This window comes from Maniola jurtina, chromosome 13 (genome assembly GCF_905333055.1).
Source record: "Maniola jurtina chromosome 13, ilManJurt1.1, whole genome shotgun sequence".
In the NCBI taxonomy this organism is placed as follows: Eukaryota; Metazoa; Arthropoda; class Insecta; order Lepidoptera; family Nymphalidae; genus Maniola; species Maniola jurtina.
The window spans coordinates 6,157,441-6,177,585 of NC_060041.1; the positions used below are offsets into that span (position 1 = coordinate 6,157,441).

At 36.5% G+C, this 20,145-nt stretch overlaps 1 protein-coding gene and 1 long non-coding RNA gene across 3 annotated transcripts in view; both read right to left on the reverse strand.

Annotated features, from left to right (window-relative positions):
- LOC123871404 overlaps window positions 1–20,145 on the reverse strand; it is a 383,067-nt gene that overhangs the window by 301,861 nt on the left and 61,061 nt on the right. The window lies entirely within an intron of this gene.
- LOC123871359 (tetratricopeptide repeat protein 28) overlaps window positions 1–20,145 on the reverse strand; it is an 81,980-nt gene that overhangs the window by 35,018 nt on the left and 26,817 nt on the right. For both annotated transcript variants that reach the window (XM_045915122.1, XM_045915121.1), the window contains exons 3-5: window positions 14,540–14,709; window positions 13,049–13,152; window positions 10,177–10,379 (exon numbers count right to left, since the gene is read on the reverse strand). In XM_045915122.1, coding sequence (XP_045771078.1) covers window positions 10,177–10,379; window positions 13,049–13,152; window positions 14,540–14,709 — 477 coding nt within the window. The remainder of the gene's footprint in view (window positions 1–10,176; window positions 10,380–13,048; window positions 13,153–14,539; window positions 14,710–20,145) is intronic.

The following is a 20,145-nucleotide window of genomic DNA, read 5'->3' on the forward strand; positions in this document are numbered from 1 at the left end:
ATGTGTAATGGGTACTTTTATTATGGGAATGGGACTTTGTAGCTTGTAGAAAAACAGAATTCTAATATTCACCACATCATCATTTTCCATCTGCAGAGATTGTGGTTAAGAGCAACTACAAAGTAAAAAATATAAGTGGTGACTTCCAATTTTTTGTCTTTTCCGGTAGACAGTCTCCATTTTGTGGTATCCTCCATTTTATACACGTCCCGCTGCCTATCAACTGTCTTCCAGATTGTATTTAAATACGCGGGGGTCGTATTTATGGGGTCCTGATCACTCAGTCCCATTGTTTGAACGTTAAATGCGCCGAAAAATGTTCGAATGTCTGACAGCGGGTGGAATGTATGCAAATGGTGCGATTGCAAGATTCTTTAAGGATTTGAGTCGCAGCCGAATTTTGCATTTGTTTTGTTTGCTTATGTTATTATTAGCGTGGCTTTTAATATTTCTACATATCTTATCATATCAAATGTAGGAAGCTATATTATATGATAAGAAAATCACGCTGATTCGTTGCTCCATTGCGGCATGACTAAAAGACAAACCAATAAACCAACAAACGAACACACTTTCACATTTATCATATTCGGTTTTGAAATATTTCTCGGTCTGTACATACAGTCGGTCTGTTTGTCCGGGCTATTCTTTGGAGAGGCTAAAGTTATATTGACGGGTCTTTCGTAGACTGATAAAAGACAACTACCTATATGCAAGGATTGTCTACATTATTTTTTATGCAGGGAAAACAATCAATCAATCGGGAAACGCAGCCGCCAGCCAGCTTTCCGGGCACCTTGACTCGTTCCAGTGGTTTAGATGATATTTTTGATTTGTAAATGTTTAAGTATAATCATTTTTGAATTTCGTTCCTTTAATTTGTGAATTTTGAAAATCTTTTTTCGGATTCTTTTGAACTTTTTAAAATCTAAATCCACGGGAAGGAAGATGCGGGCAAATGTGACTAATAATGTACCTACGCCTACGCTTTTACAACCTTGTAAAACTTTTTACGCGACGGATGTTTTTTGTGTCCTTAGAAAAACCAATTCTGATTTAGATAATTTGAGGTGCTCTTTGACGATAAAATAGTTTTTTCAATGTTTCTCGGAATACCACCAAAAAATAAGATTCATAATGTTTAACAAGTTAATTTCAAGTTAATTTAAGCTTCAAGCTCATGGACGTTAGAAAATAGGTACGTCTATTTTCAAGGTTTAAGAATCGTGTTTTATGCTGACGATCGACTCTATCTACCTAAAGAAGTGAAGTTTGTGAGTTTGGATGTAGGGGGTAATCTCCGGAACTAATGGTACAATTCTGAATATTCTCTCTGATACATTAGCTCCATTATCCCTGAGTGCTTAGGGGTTGAGTTTCCAAAAATCATTTGTATTTTTTCAAAAATGTCTACATCAATAGCTATTTGCATGCCAAACAGCCCGATCCGTCCAGTAGTTAGAGCTATGCGGTGATAGATCAGTCAGTCAGTCAGTCACCTTTTCCTTTTATATATTTAGACTAGCTGATGCCCGCAGCTTCGCCCGCGTGGATTGGTCAGATCCCCTGCAGCATCAGGATTGAGGAGTTGGACTCCAAATTTTTTATGAAACAATGTCGCAAAGTTCCTCTATCGATTAAAAAAGAAATGACGCAAATCGGTTCAGAAATCTCGGAGATTTCGGTGTACATAGGTAGAAAAACACAACTCCCTTTTTAAAAGTCGGTTAAAAAAGTAGCCTATTTTACGCCCTGGTCAATCCTCTACTTGCCTGTGAAAGTCCCGTCAAAATCGGTTCAGCCGTTCCAAAGATTAGCCTTTTCAAACAGACAGACAGACAGACAGACAGACAGACAGACAGACAGACAGACAGACAGACAGACAGACAGACAGACAGACAAAAATTTAAAAAACGTGTGATTCAGTTATGGTATCGTTCAAATAACCATATGAGCTTAATATGAGGTAGTTATTTCGAAATTACAGACAGACACTCCAATTTTATTTATTAGTATAGATAATAGTATTTCATTACTATTCTTTCTCATCGATACTTGTTATACATTTACGCAGTTTGCCGCATACTTTGATCGCGTGAATTAAGAAAAAAAAGTGTAAATTTTATATCTTATCCTATACGTAAAAGGCAGGTAATTGGTCCTGAGCATCAGATATTTAAACATCCCGTTGACAGTTTAAATAAACTCAAGTTCGACAGCGGTCCACGAATCACATTACTTTATACCATTTAACTGCATACTTATTTTAAAGAAAATCACGAGTGTTTCGGCTGCATCACTTTGAATAAAGATTACGTTGAGACTGGGGCTGCGAGGCTATTGAAAATGTGGATAAACTTGTTCACTGTTTCAATTTATTCAGTCGAGTTATAAAGTTAGTTGTAGGTATGTATTAAATATGAAAACGTCATATTAAATAATGATTACTACTACTATTATGTAATCACAGAAGATGAATTTTATGATAAAATGTTACGACCTAGGTCATTTGCGTTTATTTGCTAGATTGAAGCTTCGGAAATGAAATAATTAATTACTAATTCTAGCTCTTACATGCAATTTCGTTTATTATATTTAAATAGATCGTTAGAGGATACCATAAAACCTGGTTATGACCTTTTTTCTGGAACGACTTTATAACTCTCGGCATTTTAACTTAGTAGGTACCTACACATCTAAGTATGCAAACTGCTATGCGTGAAAGAAAGATAAATCAACAAAAAAAGCACGATTTCGTATTTATTGAATTTATCATCTTAGCAATCAAACCAGAGCAGTATGGTCATCTTTCACGACGTCATGGTGACGGTATAACTAAGACCATGCTCATGGGGGCGACATAATCACGAAGTGATTAAGCCCCGTCATAAAATAAAGAATTAAAAAAAAACTAAGACCATTTAATTAGCCCTTGAAACCGTTAAAGCCTTTGTACTATCGGCAATAAGGATGAAAAAAGTATTTCGGGAATAAACTTCTCCCAAGACATTCCGGTCCCCTATTTGAAATGTCAATGTGATTTCCTCGCACTGTCAAATACTGTAAAATATAGGGTGCTTCAAAACGTACATGCTTTCGTTTACGAGAAAAAAGCTTAATGGCCACAAAGTGGTTCATTGTATTTACGACGTTTACTTTAGCAACAAAGTTATAAAGGTTTATGTAAAATTTATTAACCTCATCACGACCTATAAAAGCATGGTGTTTTATTGGCGGGTGTCTTATATAAATGTATATTTTTTAAGGAATACAAGGAAGGCGACTTCTTTAATTAAAAGAAAAACTGTTATGTGATGTGGACATTGTTAAATAACTGTACGAATTCTTCACGAATTGCACCCTTACATAACTTCAGGACATTCGAAAACTTAATAAATATACCTTGTGCCTGCCTACCTACTATACTTTTTATGTCGGTGAAAAAAAGCTTTGATCTTATGATATTATTATGTCAGAAGTGAGCTACTGACTGCATCCATCTTTTTCAACGACTCTTAAGTATATAATTGGTTGTAATTTAATTTTACGCTAGATATAGGTATTTGCTATTAAATAAATAATTTAGCACTCAGACGAAGAAATTTCATGCACCAGTATTTAACGAAAACACAAACAGACTTTCTAATTTTATTGCCTTATTCAAATATTAATATACTCAATATCTTTTTATTTATTGGATTTTATTACATCCGTATACTTTTCGTCAGTTAAAGTATCTTGAGAACGCAATAAAAATCAAAATCAACCTATCAGATTTCATTATTAATTTGGCTTGAATAAGCCTATCATCCAATTATTTAGAAGAATTAAGGCGAAAGTTTCCATTAACACTTTGCATTTTAAATATTGTGAACTTCGCTTCTTAGGCTTTGTGCTTACGCGCCCGCGATTGTATAATATTATGAGTGTCGCACTTTGCTGTCGTTTACCTCAAATGCTCTTCATTCTCTATACATTTCTTTACAAAGCAGTGTCACACGTCATAGTTGCGCGGGTTTTTTCATTTTCTTTTTTTTAGGGTTCCGTCCCTCAAAACCCTTATAGGATCACTTTGTTGTCTGTCTGTCTGTACGTCCGTACGTCTGTCGTGTCTATCAAGAAAACCTATAGGGTACTTCGCGTTGACCTAGAATCATGAAATTTGGCAGGTAGGTAGGTATCATAGCACAAGTACAGGAATAAATCTGAAAACCGCAAATTTGTGGTTACATCATTTAAAAAAAAATTAAAATGTGTTTCAATTTTCAAAGTACCTAAGATAACTACACCAAGTGGGGTATCATATTATGAAAGGGCTTTATCAGTACATTCTAAAACAGATTTTTATTTGTTTTATTGTAATATTTTTTGATTTATCGTGCAAAATGTTGGAAAAAATACCCGAGTACGGAAACCTCAGTGCGCAAGTCTGACTCGGACTTGGCCGGTTTTTCATTTTTTTAGAGTTAACGCCGCAGTTGATGTGTTAAGTATTTTTTGTAATGTTTCTTTTAGGGCCAAAGCACACTTGCGATACTTTTGCATCGGCATTCACTGATTTTTCAGACTGCATCGACGCAGCTTCGTTTATTTTGGCGACTCACTGTTATCAAGTTTTGAGTTGTAGAGTGGTGTTAAAATGACAGATAGGTACAGGATAACATCATCTATACTAATAAATAAAATTGGAGTGTCTGTCTGTAATTTCGAAATAACTACCTCATATTAAGCTCATATGGTTATTTGAACGATACCATAACTGAATCACACGTTTTTAAAATTTTTGTCTGTCTGTCTGTCTGTCTGTCTGTTTGAAAAGGCTAATCTTTGGAACGGCTGAACCGATTTTGACGGGACTTTCACAGGCAAGTAGAGGATTGACCAGGGCGTAAAATAGGCTACTTTTTTAACCGACTTTCAAAAAGGGAGTTGTGTTTTTCTACCTATGTACACCGAAATCTCCGAGATTTCTGAACCGATTTGCGTCATTTCTTTTTTAATCGATAGAGGAACTTTGCGACATTGTTTCATAAAAAAATTGGAGTCCAACTCCTCAATCCTGATGCTGCAGGGGATCTGACCAATCCACGCGGGCGAAGCTGCGGGCATCAGCTAGTCATTCATAAAATCACTCACTCAATCGCCGCAACTGGAGTTTGAATCAATGTAAAATGGAACGTGCTTTCGCTGCATAACTTTCATACTATTGACGATCAATTAGTTAGGTATGATTTATGAATAGATAGGTACAATGGCAGCATTTAGCTTCTAAAAAGCGATCAATCGTCGATTGGCGATATTAAAAGTATCGTGTGAACGCGATCGTATTCTGACATTTTTGATTAATATTTATTTATGGGTATGGTTTGCTATGACTATTTATTAATCAACAGAGCATTGGAAGATTTGTAGATGTAGAAAGTTTATAAAAACAATTATGTTGGCATATTTAACAGAGCTCTCTCCGTCACTTACTCCATACAATCGTAGTTCCCATTTCATTTGAATATTAAGCAACCAAAGTCCATGAAATTTTGCAGACATAGTCTAGAAACTAATATCTGTGTCTGTGGTGTTTTAGATTTTTCTAAAAATATGTAGTTTTAAAATTACAGGGGCTCAAAGATTTGTATTTTTCTTTAAAAAAAGGCCCAACTTTGTGCTCGTTTTTCTAGACAACGAAGCAATTTAATGAAATTTGGAAAAACCACAGACCTAGAAAATTTAATGAATATTATGTAGTAAAAAAATTATCGTTATATATTTTATATTGTTATAATTATGTGGGAACTACGAAAACCAGAAATTACACCCAGAAATCTTGAAAATTTCGTGCTGTCTCGATTTGTGCAAGCGGGGTGGTGAAGTGCGGGGGACGACACGTGAAACTGACAGAAACTGACAGTCTAAACACACGGGCCACATTTAGACTGCACCCAACTCCAAACTTGTCGATAGGTCTAACTAAATACACTGGTACATTTCAACTTGCGTTAGACGTATGCGTTACCTACCGTTATGCGTAGACGTTGCCTGTAGATAAAAATATGTCTCATGTTTGCTGGCAATAGCGCATGCATCAAACCCTGCAAGTTGCAACTCTCTTGCAACCTATTCCTCACGCAATACGCACAGCTTTAATATTATAATTTTTGACAATGTATACTATATGTAATGCCATATCACAGGTCACTCTCTGATTTATTGCTAACAATTTACTTCCAAATGCAAAGAAATCTAAGTGTGTTGAATTCACACTGCCCAATACCAGGACCTTAAATGACATAAATTCATTGATAAATAATCATATGTTGAAAATAAAGGAGAACCCCGTGTTTCTCGGTATAATGTTAGATGCAAAGCTTCTATGGAACACCCACATATCAACACTTGATGGTAAACTCAGCTCTGCTGCTTACACTGTTAGAAAAATTCGACAGGTACTGACGTGGAAACTGCAAAAATTGTATATTTTGCTTATTTTCACTGTATTATGTCTTACAGACTCTTGCTATGAGATAAAGCGGTAGATATTGAGAAAAAAATGTATTACAGAAAAGGACAGGACGTGCAATTTATAATTTAAAACCGCGCGCTGCCATACAATAAAAATATAAGGAAATAAGTACCTTATTTATTATCTTATAGTAGCTTCTAAATATATTTACAACTAGCTAATGCCCGCAGCTTCGCTCGCGTGGATTTAGGTTTTTAAAAATCCCGATCCTTTCATTTCCCAGAACAAAAGTTGCCTCTCCGTAATAGCCCGTCCCCGGGATGCAACTTGTTTCTGTATCACGTAAGAATATTTAAACGGATGATCCTTTTCAAATCCCGAGGGATCACCAGGATTTAGGAATGCAATTTCTTACAGCATCAGGGTTGAGGTCAACGACAAAGTGTTTACTTGGTATAGATACCTTCAATATCAATTAATAATCGACACTTTTTAAATCCCATTAGCTTTAGTAGTCAGGTCCCCTGCAACATCAGGGTTGAGGAGTTGGAATCCAAATTTTTTATTGAACAATGTCGCAAACTTTCTTTATCGATTAAAAAAACTACCCAAAATTACGCAGTTAGGTTACCTGCCAAATTTCATGGTTTTGAGTCAACGGGAAGTACCCTAGAGGTTTTCTTGACACACACGACAGACAGAGAGATAGACAACAAAGTGATCCTATAAGAGTTCCGTTTTTCATTTTGAGGTACGAAACCCTAGAAAACGTAGGATCGGCATTCCGAACCAGTGGTAAATTTTTCTGACCATCCAAAAACACTTTGAAGTTTACCTAAAAGTTTACAGGAATAAAAATTTATCATTGTATTCCATTCCATTTCATTCTATTCCATTCTGTTCAAAGATAAATAGATAATAAAAATATTTGTCACCGAAACAATAATTTACGATACATCGACCAATATCAATTTTACTGATGACAATCTGACTATTACCAAAGTGAACGACTACTATAATATCTATTATATACGACTAACATAATATGTATTATAAATTGTGTGCCGTTTGCATTCTCACTAGGTTCTCATTAAGTTTGTTTTATTTGGTTAAACTTTCTGGCCTTTATATTGTTATGACGTTTAATTGGCAAACAGTCTGTTTATTGGCTGAAACTCAAAAATTCAGCCAATCACAACAAAGAAAATATTGTAATAATGATTGATGCAGCTTTCTGTAATTGAAAACAAAATATTTGACATTAACTTGAATGTGACAGTGTTTTCCGAATAGGGTTGCCAGAGGCCCCGTATTTTACTGGTTACCCCGTATTTCAGGATACAGAAACCTGTAATTATGAAAATAAAATACGGGGCAAATAAAACTAAATATTTTTAGGGTTCCGTAACTCAAAAGCAAAAAAGAACTCTTATAGGATCACTTCGTTGTCTGTCAGTCTATCAGTCTTTCCGTCTGTCCGTCTGTCCATCTGTCCTTCTATCCGTCTGTCATGTGTTCATGAACAAATATTAGTATTTTCAATTTTCAAAGTAAGATAACTACATATATCAAGTGGGTTATCATATGAAAGGGCTTTACCTGTTCATTCTAAAACAGATTTTTATTTATTTTTATGCATATTTTTTTAATGCATAACAGTTTTTGATTTCTCGAGTAAAATGTCGGAAAAAATACCCGAATACGGAACCCTCGGTGCGTGGGTCTGACTCGCACTTGGCCGGTTTTTTACAAATTCAGCAGGAGCTGGCTGGCGAAATCAAACACTGACGTTATGTCCAGTAGAAAGAATATTTTCCTTTTGCGGCAATGCGTAGCCGAAACCCACTCGATATTGATCATGGTCGTAGCCAAGGCGACGGGGCTTGGTTTGAGGATGTAAGCCTTTTTTTATACAAGTTAGCCCGTGACTTTAATCTTTTCTAGTGGTAAGTGATGATGCAGTCTAATTTCTTGGCCGTTAGGGCCATACTAACCATATAACTAGCCATGACCGAAGCCTCCCACCAGACCAGAAATTTCGAAATGGCGACTGCGCCTGGGAAGCCGTCAAAAACCTAAGCCTAAAATAATACTTACACTATTTCTTGCATTTGCTTACCAATTTTTTTTTGGAAATATATCAAACATTTCGCGCTCACTTCACTCGCGCTTTGAATTTCTATTACTTGGTGTAAACCCCGCAATTTCGTTTGCATGAATTTAGATTTTTAAAAATTCCGTGGGGGATTTTCCGGGCTAAAAAGCCGCCTAAAAAAAATGTCTGGGATGCAAGTTACCTCTGAATAGTAAGTACCAAAATTTTGGTAAAGAAGATGGGCCGTGAAAGGGTAACAAATAGATAGGCAAATAGATATACTGTCGTATTCGTAATATTAGTATGGATAGGAAGCTTTAAAAATAAAATCTTGCTATGACTACACTCGTTTCCCTTTCATTTTAATTTTTTCTGTATTGAACCAAAAACACTTACGCTCACTGCGCTCGCGCTTTTTTATTGTTGTATTTTATCTCACTGTCAAATTGAAAGGCGAAATTCCACTAACCAGGTAATTAGCCCATAAAGTTGAGCGAATGTTTTTTTCCTCATGACAGGATTCAGTTCCGGCCCTAATAAAACCTCTCCCGCAATCGATTCCTGGCTACGGCCATAGTATTGATACTGTGAAGGTGGAATTGCAAATTAAATGTAATTTTAAGTTGAAATGAGAAGATTGTATGCATGAAATGTATAACATTTTGCTTTACAACACTAAGAGTTTTTAAAAGCTATTTAAATAAATAAATCTTTTATTTAAAACCACATTGCAAACACAGTTCACCAATCAAGATACGGCAACATACAGAGAAAAAATACAAAACTTATAAATAAACTGAAATATCTAAATAGGCTTTCCATGCATTTCAGAGAGAAACACCGCCTATATATATTCTTCAAATACTTCAAAATTTCAAATTTCTTCAAATCTAAACCCCGTATTTTTGATGGTGGTAGCCTGTAAATCAAAAAGAGCCAGGTGGCAACCCTACTTCGACGTAGACAGAATGAAAAATTGTTTTCATTACTCGGTATGCCTACTGCCATAGTGTGACAGAAAGTGTGACGGTAGTTGTGACCTCTGATTGGCCGACTCTCTTTCACTATTTGCTAAAATTGATGATTGCAACAACAATTTTTTCTTTTTTGTAATCGAAAACAGAACACGGACGTCAAACAGGTTGACTAATTGCAATCATTTCTGACCGGCTAACATTGTTCCGCTAGTGGCTCAAACTCACTGTCGCAGCAAGAACATGGTAAATTCAGCCAATCTCAGCAATTTGAAATTTGGTTATCACAAATGTACCGATCTAGGAACCGAGAATGCACGAACCAGGGCAGATAGAGATAAGAACAATAATATCATACGTAGGAAATCGACGGGGGATCGTTGGCAAGGATAGCCTTAAGTATTTGTACAAATGTGTTTAGTTTTTTGCTAGGTGATATTTTATTCTTTGCAAATTAAATATTAAAGTGATTATTTCCATAAAGATATTAATGAAAACAAGAGCTTAGGGTGATTTTACATATATTTTACATTGTTACCGCCAAAATTACTGCCAACTGACAATGAAATCATGATACGAGGGGAAGGCCGAAAGATGTAGATTTCTTGGGACAATATTAGTAAAACAGATAACAATCGTAAACAACTTACTGATATTAGTACAAATGGAGACTGATCCAATTTCATAGCTTCCAGTTGTCTAAACGTGGGTTCCAGAGTAGTTCGTAGTGGGGATTTGAGTGAGGCTTCCACGAGCGCCGCCAAGAGTTGACGTGATGACGGCTCCACTCCAAGGCCTGAACTGAACGCGGCCAAAGCTTCTCCATGACGAGCGAGACATTGTAGAGCAACACCTGCGAAACAGGGTTTACATTATTATTTATGCTATTAAGTAAATGAACTTCGCTGACTTGGACACCTAGAAAGGATGGGAAAGGACTAAACGGCATAGGTTGTTGAGTTCTAGCTGGACGCACTGCTGGATCAACGAAGTTTAGAGACCTGCAAATTATGCGGAAGAGATGAAGTTATAGAAGAAGCATTAAGCATGAGTGGCAGCTACTGTCGGAAGCCAAGATCCTCTTTTGGTCACTGAGTCGGCAAAGTACCTAAGTTAATTTAAAAGACAATGCACAGTGTTACTATCCCAAGACTACTCCTACCATTATGTGATTAACGGAAAGGGGTCACAAGGAATACGACGATAGCTTCTACAAGAGATGGACCATTTCATAGATATCATATGAGAAATCACGTGAAAAATCTGGTCATTTTAAGTAAGGTAGCAATCGTTAGGTATGCTACACAAATGTTTTCATTTATGTACCCTACTTCTTAGCCTGTAAAAATCACGAAGCGAAATCTCATATAAAAATTGTAAATGTACATTTATTACCGCTTTATTGTATTTTCCCCCGCTAAGACGCGAAAGAACAAGCGAGTGAGAACACTCGCAAAGGGAAAACATCTAGTTAAATTAAGTAGCAAACGAAAGTAGGTAGCGAAAATTTAAAAATTATTTTCCGTGAAAAATCACCTGTGAAATCACTGTGAAGTACAGGAAATCATAATTTCAGTAAATGAAAATGATTATAAATAGGCACTCCGAGCATAGCTCTCTCCAGGCGATAATGTATCAGAATCTGGTCCGAAAATAATTTTGCCACATCAGAACGTCAATTGATATGGTTACCATGTTATCAAATGGATTTAAATCATGCACCACCGATCATAATGTTAAGTATAATGTAGGGTACCTACTTACAACAATAATTGTATGGAACTACAACTTGAGAACTTGGCCCAGAATACAGCTGAGATTGATAAGTGATCATTATAGGTCTACTTTCTGAGCCGCTCTAGTTTTGCGGTGAAACATGCTTTTAATGTTCTTTTTAAGCTTCGGATTCATTAGACTTTTGTAGTCTCAGGCCAATCAGCCTCGGCTTAAGGTATACTGAGGCTGTAGTTCTCTCCACAATCATATGATTCTCCTCTCCACTAACTTCTTCGAGCGTGACCAAAAACTGACAAAGTACTTATGTCATGACATTTGCTTCAAAGACTCTAAGCTCAAAGATGCCTCAAGGCGGAAACGTTTCTGCTGCTGTGGGTTGAAGCGGTACTTCAACCTAATCATCATATCATAATCTGAATCACTTACATAATTGTTTGATGCTGATTTAGTTATAAATAAGTTTATATATAAGATATATCTATAAGCGTCGAGTGTGTTCTAAAGGATTTATGTGGTGTTGTGTGGTGGTGGTGTGTATTGTTTGCTTGGTGGCTTGCTTGTCTTGCATGCTTAGCAGTGGGGGGCGCGCGGTTCATTTCGCATGATGCACGTTGCATTATACAGATTTGTCTGCATTAGCGGATTATAACAAATTAAACTTATGGACTTCCGCAAAGCAACACCTGCTTCTAACTAAGTAACAAGTACTTGCCGTAAGTGCTGTAACAGAATTAGCCACAGTAGTTACACGTATCAATCAACGATTATATGGCAAATTTATTCACAGCGAATAATTACAAGATAGTAGGTAGGAAACGGGGAAGAAAAATGCAGAAAGTTATAGTCGCACGCAATATAATGTGATCGCACGCGTGTGTTTTCACGATACCACCGCATCACGTAACGAGTTTGCATAACAATACGCAATTTCATACAAGGAGCTTATTAATGTTGCATTTAATGTGTATCGACCTTAAACGGTTTTAATAAAAGTTTTGGCGCACTAACGAGTCGCGGTTTCCTTTGTTTTCAAATAGTCTGATATTTATTATTCAGTAGGTACGAGTAAAATACGGATGTCGTGTCCAAGAATCTCAATAATGAAGCCGCATGGCAAAAGTTAAAGGAGACCCAATTATTATTATATTATGATGCACCGATTATTTTCTCGCACAAAAACCCTTGAAAATTTTCGCAGAATTAATTTCCGTAGCAAAAAGATCGGGACAACGTAGGTATTGCAAACTTAAAATTTTTTATGGGTAAAGTACGATTACATAGTAGGTAGGTACCTTAGGTTTTATTATTGGAGACAAATTATAGCAAAACCTAAAAAACTGTGGTGTACAAAAACTAAAACCACGAGCACAAAGTCAAAAGTTAGTAAATATATAGGTAAGAATCCGGCTTTGCTGATTTATTTAGTCGACGCAAGCCCGATTAAGTAAGTACTTAGTTTCGATAGGTTCGGAAAAGCCGGATTCTTATTATGTGTTGTATTTACAAGTGTAAATTAAAAATTTATAACACCCCCGAAAGTGAAGAAGTGAAGTTAAGAACACTCTCGATCAAGCCACCTTTCAAACAAAAAAAAAAAACTAAATTAAAATCGGTTCATTAGTTTAGGAGCTACGATGCCACAGACAGATATACAGATACACACGTCAAACTTATAACACCCCTCTTTTTGGGTCGGGGGCTAAAAATAATGGAACTCTCTCACGATAGTAATGTCTATGTAACACGTCTATTGAAAACGTGCAATAGTTAAAATGCTTTTCTTACCTTGCCTATAATAGGCTTTGGGCCAGTTCGGACAGAGTTCCCGCGCTCGCGTGGCATCTTGCAGGGCGGCCGCGAATTGACCTTGCTTTAACCTCGCCGCTGACCTGGGCAAATAAACAGAAAATATATAAAGTAAAAGTAAAATATTCTTTATTGTACTTATTGTATTTAAAAAAAAGATTTTCGTACAATAGGCGGCCTCATCGCTAAAATAGCGATCTCTTCCAGGCAACCTTAGGGTAGAAATTACCTTACTATTAGATGATTCTTGATGTGATGCTGATATAATATAAATGTATATATATATATGATATAATATAAATGTATATAAATGTATAAGATGCTGATATAATATAAATAAAACAATTAAAAAAATTAAAATAGTAGGCAGGTATCACAATACAGAAACTAGCAATTAATCCTCAAAAAAAAAGCTACAAAAAATTCCATTTGATTTGATCTTCCAAGGTTATCTGCGATGTCATTGTTCTCATTAAAATACTTACAGAAAGAAAAGACTGAACTGAATTAAGTTCTTTAGCTTAGCTTTTAAATATTCTAATCTGATAAGAACTTATAATTAAACTACCACGTGGCCGCCAATACGTGCGGTCTAATTCAAAAAGTAACTTTATTTCATGTAGGCCAACTAATGTTACGTCAAGAATGTACCACCGGATCAGAAAGGCGATTCTATTCTACTACGAAGAGCCTGCAACAACCTCAGCAGTTACTTTTATCATTTTGCAAAATGTTACAATATACTTAGGCATATCAATATGACAAGCTATGCACTAGTGTCTTAGGGCCACAAGTACAAAACGATGCACTGAAGTTGACGTTAAGAAAAAAATAGACCGTTTAATTGGTCCTGTAAAATTAGTTTTTTTTTTTTTTTTTTTGTATACGGAGGAAATCTTAGTAAGATACCAGACGTCCTGGGAAAGATATCGAGTTTTATAGGATTTTTACCTACTGAAACTTTTACTACTAGTCACTTACTGGGACGGTCCCAATTTCTATGTTATATGTAAACTTGTTTTTTACCGAAATCAATATTTTTGTATTTTGTAAAACCTGTGGCTACTTTCGCATATTGGGAGGCTCCGAGATCTCTTACGGACACAATGGTGCCCTCCTTGCGCCCATTGGGCCCGTTCTAGAGAAGATAGCCCTCTGTCTCGCACGTGGCTATGAGGTATGACAGCTTATTCCACATCAAGCCATCATCTTTCCAAAGTTGCATACGAGATGGTACAGTGATCGACCGGGACGTTGATGCGTGGGGGCTTTGCCCAGACCAAACCCCCATGGTATGGTTTGGGCGGAATATAAAATTTTAAATAAATAAAAAATAAATGAAATTTTGCATAGAGGTTCCTTTTATAGTGTATTCAAGGAATAAAGAAGATACTGGTGAGAAAATACAGAATTTATATTTTCGCCGAGCGAAGGCTTCGTTAGTATCATATTATATTTTCATATATTTACCTGTTGCTGTATAGTATGTGGTTAGCCGGGTCTAAAGTCAAGGCGTCGGTATACAGCGCAACAGCCGTGGAGAAGTCCCCAGACTGGCATGCTGCGTTGGAGGCTCGAACTTTCTCCACGAAAAGCGCTCTGGATGCGGCTCCCAGAGATGCAGAGCCGGTTGGCTCTACCTGCAAAGAATATCAATATTATACATATTTCATCATTAGCTTACTAATGGGCACAGGTATCCTCTCAGGATGAGAAGATTGGCAGACTTCACACACCTTTGAGAATCATGGAGAACCCTCACGCAAACCAGTTTTCCTTACCAAGTTTTCCTTCAGCGTTTTAAACTATTGATTAATTATTAATTTATTGTAATTGCTAAGAGATGAGAAGATAAAATAACAAACTAATTTTTATCTACGTCTGCGTGGATTAAGATTTTCAAAAATCGCGTGGAAATCCTTTACAAAACTCCGTTTCCAAACACGGAATTTGGCATAGAAGTAGTTATCAATCAAAACTGCATAGTATCTTTACTGAAACTTAGCGGGTCACATAAGAACAGTCTAGCCTGGCTATCATGCTCAGGACTTGCTCATGTGCTGGCCCACATCCGGCACGCCAAGGATGGGAATGATTACAAATCACTATTCTGGCGTCAGTAAACATCTCTGACGATGACCTACACACAGAAGGCGGTTCTACCTAAAGACATTTATTATATTGCACGATAATGAACGGATACGAGTTTATCGGACTGCCATTTTTCATGCTCTACCATTGAGCCAATCTTGACAAGAGGATAGGTCCTATACCTACTGGAGACGAATACAAGTGTAAATTAAAAATTTATATAACACCCCCGACAAGTGAAGGTTACTACAATAACTAGAAAAGAGCTGATAACTTTCAAACCGATTTCCTTGGATTATAGCTAAGAACACTCTTGATCAAGCCAGCTTTTAAACAAAAAAAAACTAAACTAAAATCGGTTCATTAGTTTAGTAGCTACGATGCCACAGACAGATACACAGATACACACGTCAAGCTTATACCACCCCTCTTTTTGGGTCGGGGGCTTTGGGGCAAATGGTGATCACTATATTTCTTGTAAACAGAGGTTGACGTAATACTTAATAAAAATCATTACTAAAAGCTAGAGTTGTTAACATGCATAAAATGACACTGAAAGGTGAGCCTCGATTCTTAAAATGGTCTTAAACGTTTCAATAAATTAATGGGTTAAAATCGATGGTTTTTATAAATATATCTCCGTTAATTGGTTTGGACTTTAATAGCCCGTTTGATTTATTGTTTTTGAGCCCGTTTCTTGCGGGCTTCGCAAGTGACGTGAAAATAACGTTTGTTTTATTATTTATAGTCTTTCGATTGTTGCAAGTGCAGTTAGTAGATACCTACCTATTAAACGTGTGAAACTGTTGCGATCCCTTCTTTGCTAACTTTAAAGGTACGTTCTCAATTCGATCCGTGTACATTTCATGTATGTTTGTATGTTTCGTCGATGTTTACCTAAAACATTCTATTAGGTAAACAAAGAGTGGTTTTTACTTTACTTCATAGATTGCCTTCATGGTGGTCCCATATAATAGGGATGATGACTACTGGTCAAATTAGTGACTTTTTATCAAACGACAAAACGCTTGCTTAGTGAGGAAGCTTGTATGAAATTCACAGATGTGACGTCATAAATATTTGACATAATTAGACATACTTTATTAGTTAAATCGATATTTAAAAATGGTTAGCAAACTCAAAATGGATTTTACGAATTTTGGAAGACCCTCTATTTAAAAATTGCTAAAAAATAATTTATTTTTCACATAGTCATCATTCCAATTGTAATTAATTTGGTATAGATTTTTTAAGTAGGTAGCATAGGTAGTCGTAAAAATTATTTTTGGTATACAAGATCAGATTTGAAATGCTTCGCAAAATGCTTGCTTGAGTAAGTATTTATAATACTTACTTGCTGAATTATTTTAGCATTTGAATGGTAAAGTTCGCATTTTATAGTTACTAGTCAGCACCTGGATGGTTTGGATTCGTCAAGCATTCTATGGGATTCTCGAGTGATTGTCAGTTATGTGAAAATTTGTAACGCCGCGGAGGCGAGGCGCGATAAATCTGATATTATGCTTCTGGCACGAGTGGCTTTGTGAAGCGCAAAGCAACAGCTCAGAAAATTGTCCCTGTAATAAAAAGCGTAAGAAGTTATTGTGCATATACCTAATCAATTAGGAATTGGCAAACAAAACTGTGAAATTGCGCGAAATAACATTTTACAGAAGGAGCAGAAAGCTGAGTGAAAGCTCTTGATTCTTTACTGTAATTGTACAGTTTTGTTCGGAATCATGAACTTTAGACTCAATTTTAGTACAGTTTTTGGCAGTTTGCTTGGAAATGAGTTTAAGTTTGTATTCAATGATTGAAATCATGAACTCAGGACATTTCAGTAAGTAGGTACATATATACAGTTTAAGCGCTGAGCAGACTAAAGCTGCATTGAGCAGTGAGTGGTAACACACCAAGGCTTAGAGAGTTTACCAAATAGATTTATTGTAAACTAGATGATACCCGCGACTTCATCCGCGTGGATTTTGGTTTTTGAAATCCCGTGGGAACTCTGCTTTCCGGGTTAAAAAGTAAGGAAGTTACCTCTGTACCAATATTCATATATAAATCGGTTTAACGTACGGGTCTTTGAGAATCCCGTGGTAGCTCTTCGATTTTCCAGGATAAAAAGTAGCTTATGTCCGTCCACGGCGTGTAAGCTAACTCTGTACCCAGCAAAGTCGCTTAAACTGTTGGACCGTGAAAAGTTAGCAGACAGACATACAGACAGACAGACACCCTTACGCATTTACAATATTAGTGTGGACTTTGTAACCTGGTTGTACCAGGAATTTATGTACAAAAAGGTACTTTATAGGCAGCGATCGTATAGGGATGCATCTTATACAATACCTCTTAGATATACCGAATTCATAATTTAAATTTCAAATCCAGGTTTCGAGAACTAAAACTTTACAGCAATAGAATGTTCCTATAAAGTTTCCTTTAAAGATACGTTTTATTTCTCATAATCTTTTCCGAGAAAGCGGCATTAAACCTTCATAAATATTTACAAATCAAAATGATGAGTGTCCCCACAACAAAAGCATAAAGGGCTACGACGTGGTCAATAATAAGTAGCTAATAAAAAGACAATGTCAACGCGCTACTGAATTCCAAACTCCCCAAAAACCGGTTAAGTTTGACTACAGATTCGAACCCCGGGGTTCTTTTGAGATGTCACGCTTTTTGTCTCATTCCTACGACTGAAATTAGACAGAATCAGCGGGTCAATGTACTCTAATAAATATGTGACCGGGAACTGACTGTAGAAATTGTACCTACCTACACTTACACACATAATATAATTTGAAAAACCAAACTCCTGAAAGGCCGGCTACGCATCGGCGGCGGTACCTCTGTTGCTGCATATGTTCATGGGCGGCGGTAATCACTTAACATCAGGTGACCTGCCTGCTCGCTTGCTCGCTATTTTTTATTTAAAAAATAAATCTACCAGGATACTATATATATAGTAATAGTATTAAATTTTTGCCAATCGGGCATTCCTAAGGGAATCGCGATCGGATCTCGATAATACTGAGCGTGTGTCTTGCCCTTTAGAAGAATTTTCGAAAGGCCTACCTACAGGTCTTGCGTACGTATTATTTAATCTAAGATTTCCATACGGAACTCTAAACCCTATTCCGAATGGGGCGGTGCGGCCGCGGCGTGAGGCGCGTTCGCCACCTGCACTATCTAGCTGAGCGCATCGGAAGCGAGAATATTTTTTTCTCACGGACCGCATTCCCCGCCTCTACCAATAACCTCCCGATCACGTATCTTATCCCATTGTACGTAATACACCGTTGCATCATGCTATTCAAGCGGGATTTAACTTGGATACGCACGCAATGTATCATGTTCTACACATAACCTGTCTGATTGTTTTTCGAGGCCTTATTCGACGCTGGTTACGCCCTTTTACCTATGGCCCGCATTGTTTCGTCGAATCACTCGACTAGTCGAGGCACATCGAGGTGTAGAAAATAAAATCCTTATCACTTTCATACGTGACATGCTTGAAATTGGTACCTACGTCTACGTGAATTTTTACAAAGTTACTTAAGTTAGTTAAGGTTCCGTATACTTAAGTTAGGTAAGGTTTCTACAAAGTTACAAAGTTAGTCAAGGTTCCGTATTTCAAAAGGAAAAAAGATACCCTTGTCTGTCTGCTTGTCTGACTGTCTGTCAAGAAAATTACACCTGTAACTGTAAGTTTTAATTCCCTAAACTGTCTATATTTAGGTCTTATAGGGTACAAATTCCCGTTGACCTAGAATCATTTTTGGCAGGTAACAATGCCGGGTTAGGTATAACACAAGTGAAAAGAAAAATCCAAAAACCGTGAATTTGTGGTTAGACACATCACAAAAAAATTAAAAACTGCTATTTCTTGTACGATGGTACGCTACTATTCTACATCAATGAACGGAACCCTTCGTGTGCAAATTCGACTCGCACTTGACCGATTTTTTATTCATTATAAGGGTAAATAGTAATGCAGTGTAAGATGAAAATTATTATCAACCCACTTTTCATTCGTTTAGTTTTACATGATATTGAAACAAAAACAAAAGGATAAAAATATAAAGAGTTTTTGCGAGTGTATACGTATGTACGTACCTACAGTAAATGTATTACCTGCTTAAGTAATTACAAATGGTGCAAAAACCGGATCTGGTTTTACTTTATTAATATTCTTTTTGAAGCATGTGAATAGATATCGTTGGTTCATTGCTGACAAATTGGAGTCATTGACTGTTAGCTTACATCAATTATTGTATTACAGGTAGGGATATAATTTTTACTAACCTATTTGGGTACTTATTCAACTACTGTATATGCAAGAAAAGCACCACCGTGCAATACGAAATCTTTTAAGACATAACATCATCCCTCATCTGACACCGCATCATGCTTAGAGCTCATTTAACTCTACAAAGCACTTCCAAAGTCTTCTTCTGCGCTTATAAATTTCAAAATTCAAAATATTTTTATTCAATTAGACTTTTACAAGTACTTTTGAATCATCAAAAGCATCTATCACTGGTTCAGAATGCCTTTCCTACCGAGAAATTTTTGAATCATTATCAAATAAAATTGATATACCTACGTAAAACTACCATCTCGGAGCCGCTTCCAGATTTAGAAGGCGCTGTTGTTAGCGTCATCTTTATGACTAAGCGAAATAATCACGTTTTCAAAATACATACTATTAAATTTCGTTTAAAAAACGCCTGATAACCGAGATCGACGTATTGGGCAGGTAATTATTTTTGCTTCACAAGACCTTCCATCTTGAAATATTTCTCAAGCCCGCCCAACATTGCTTGTTAAATAATAAATTTGGTATTCTATGTAGGTACCTATCGTATTTTGTTGATTGGACTCAGTGCAGGAGGTTTATCTTAAATCTATAATTGTTGTTTAAAAGCTGGCGCACATTTATCCTTGCCTTACTATAACAAAACTTATCCTGACGT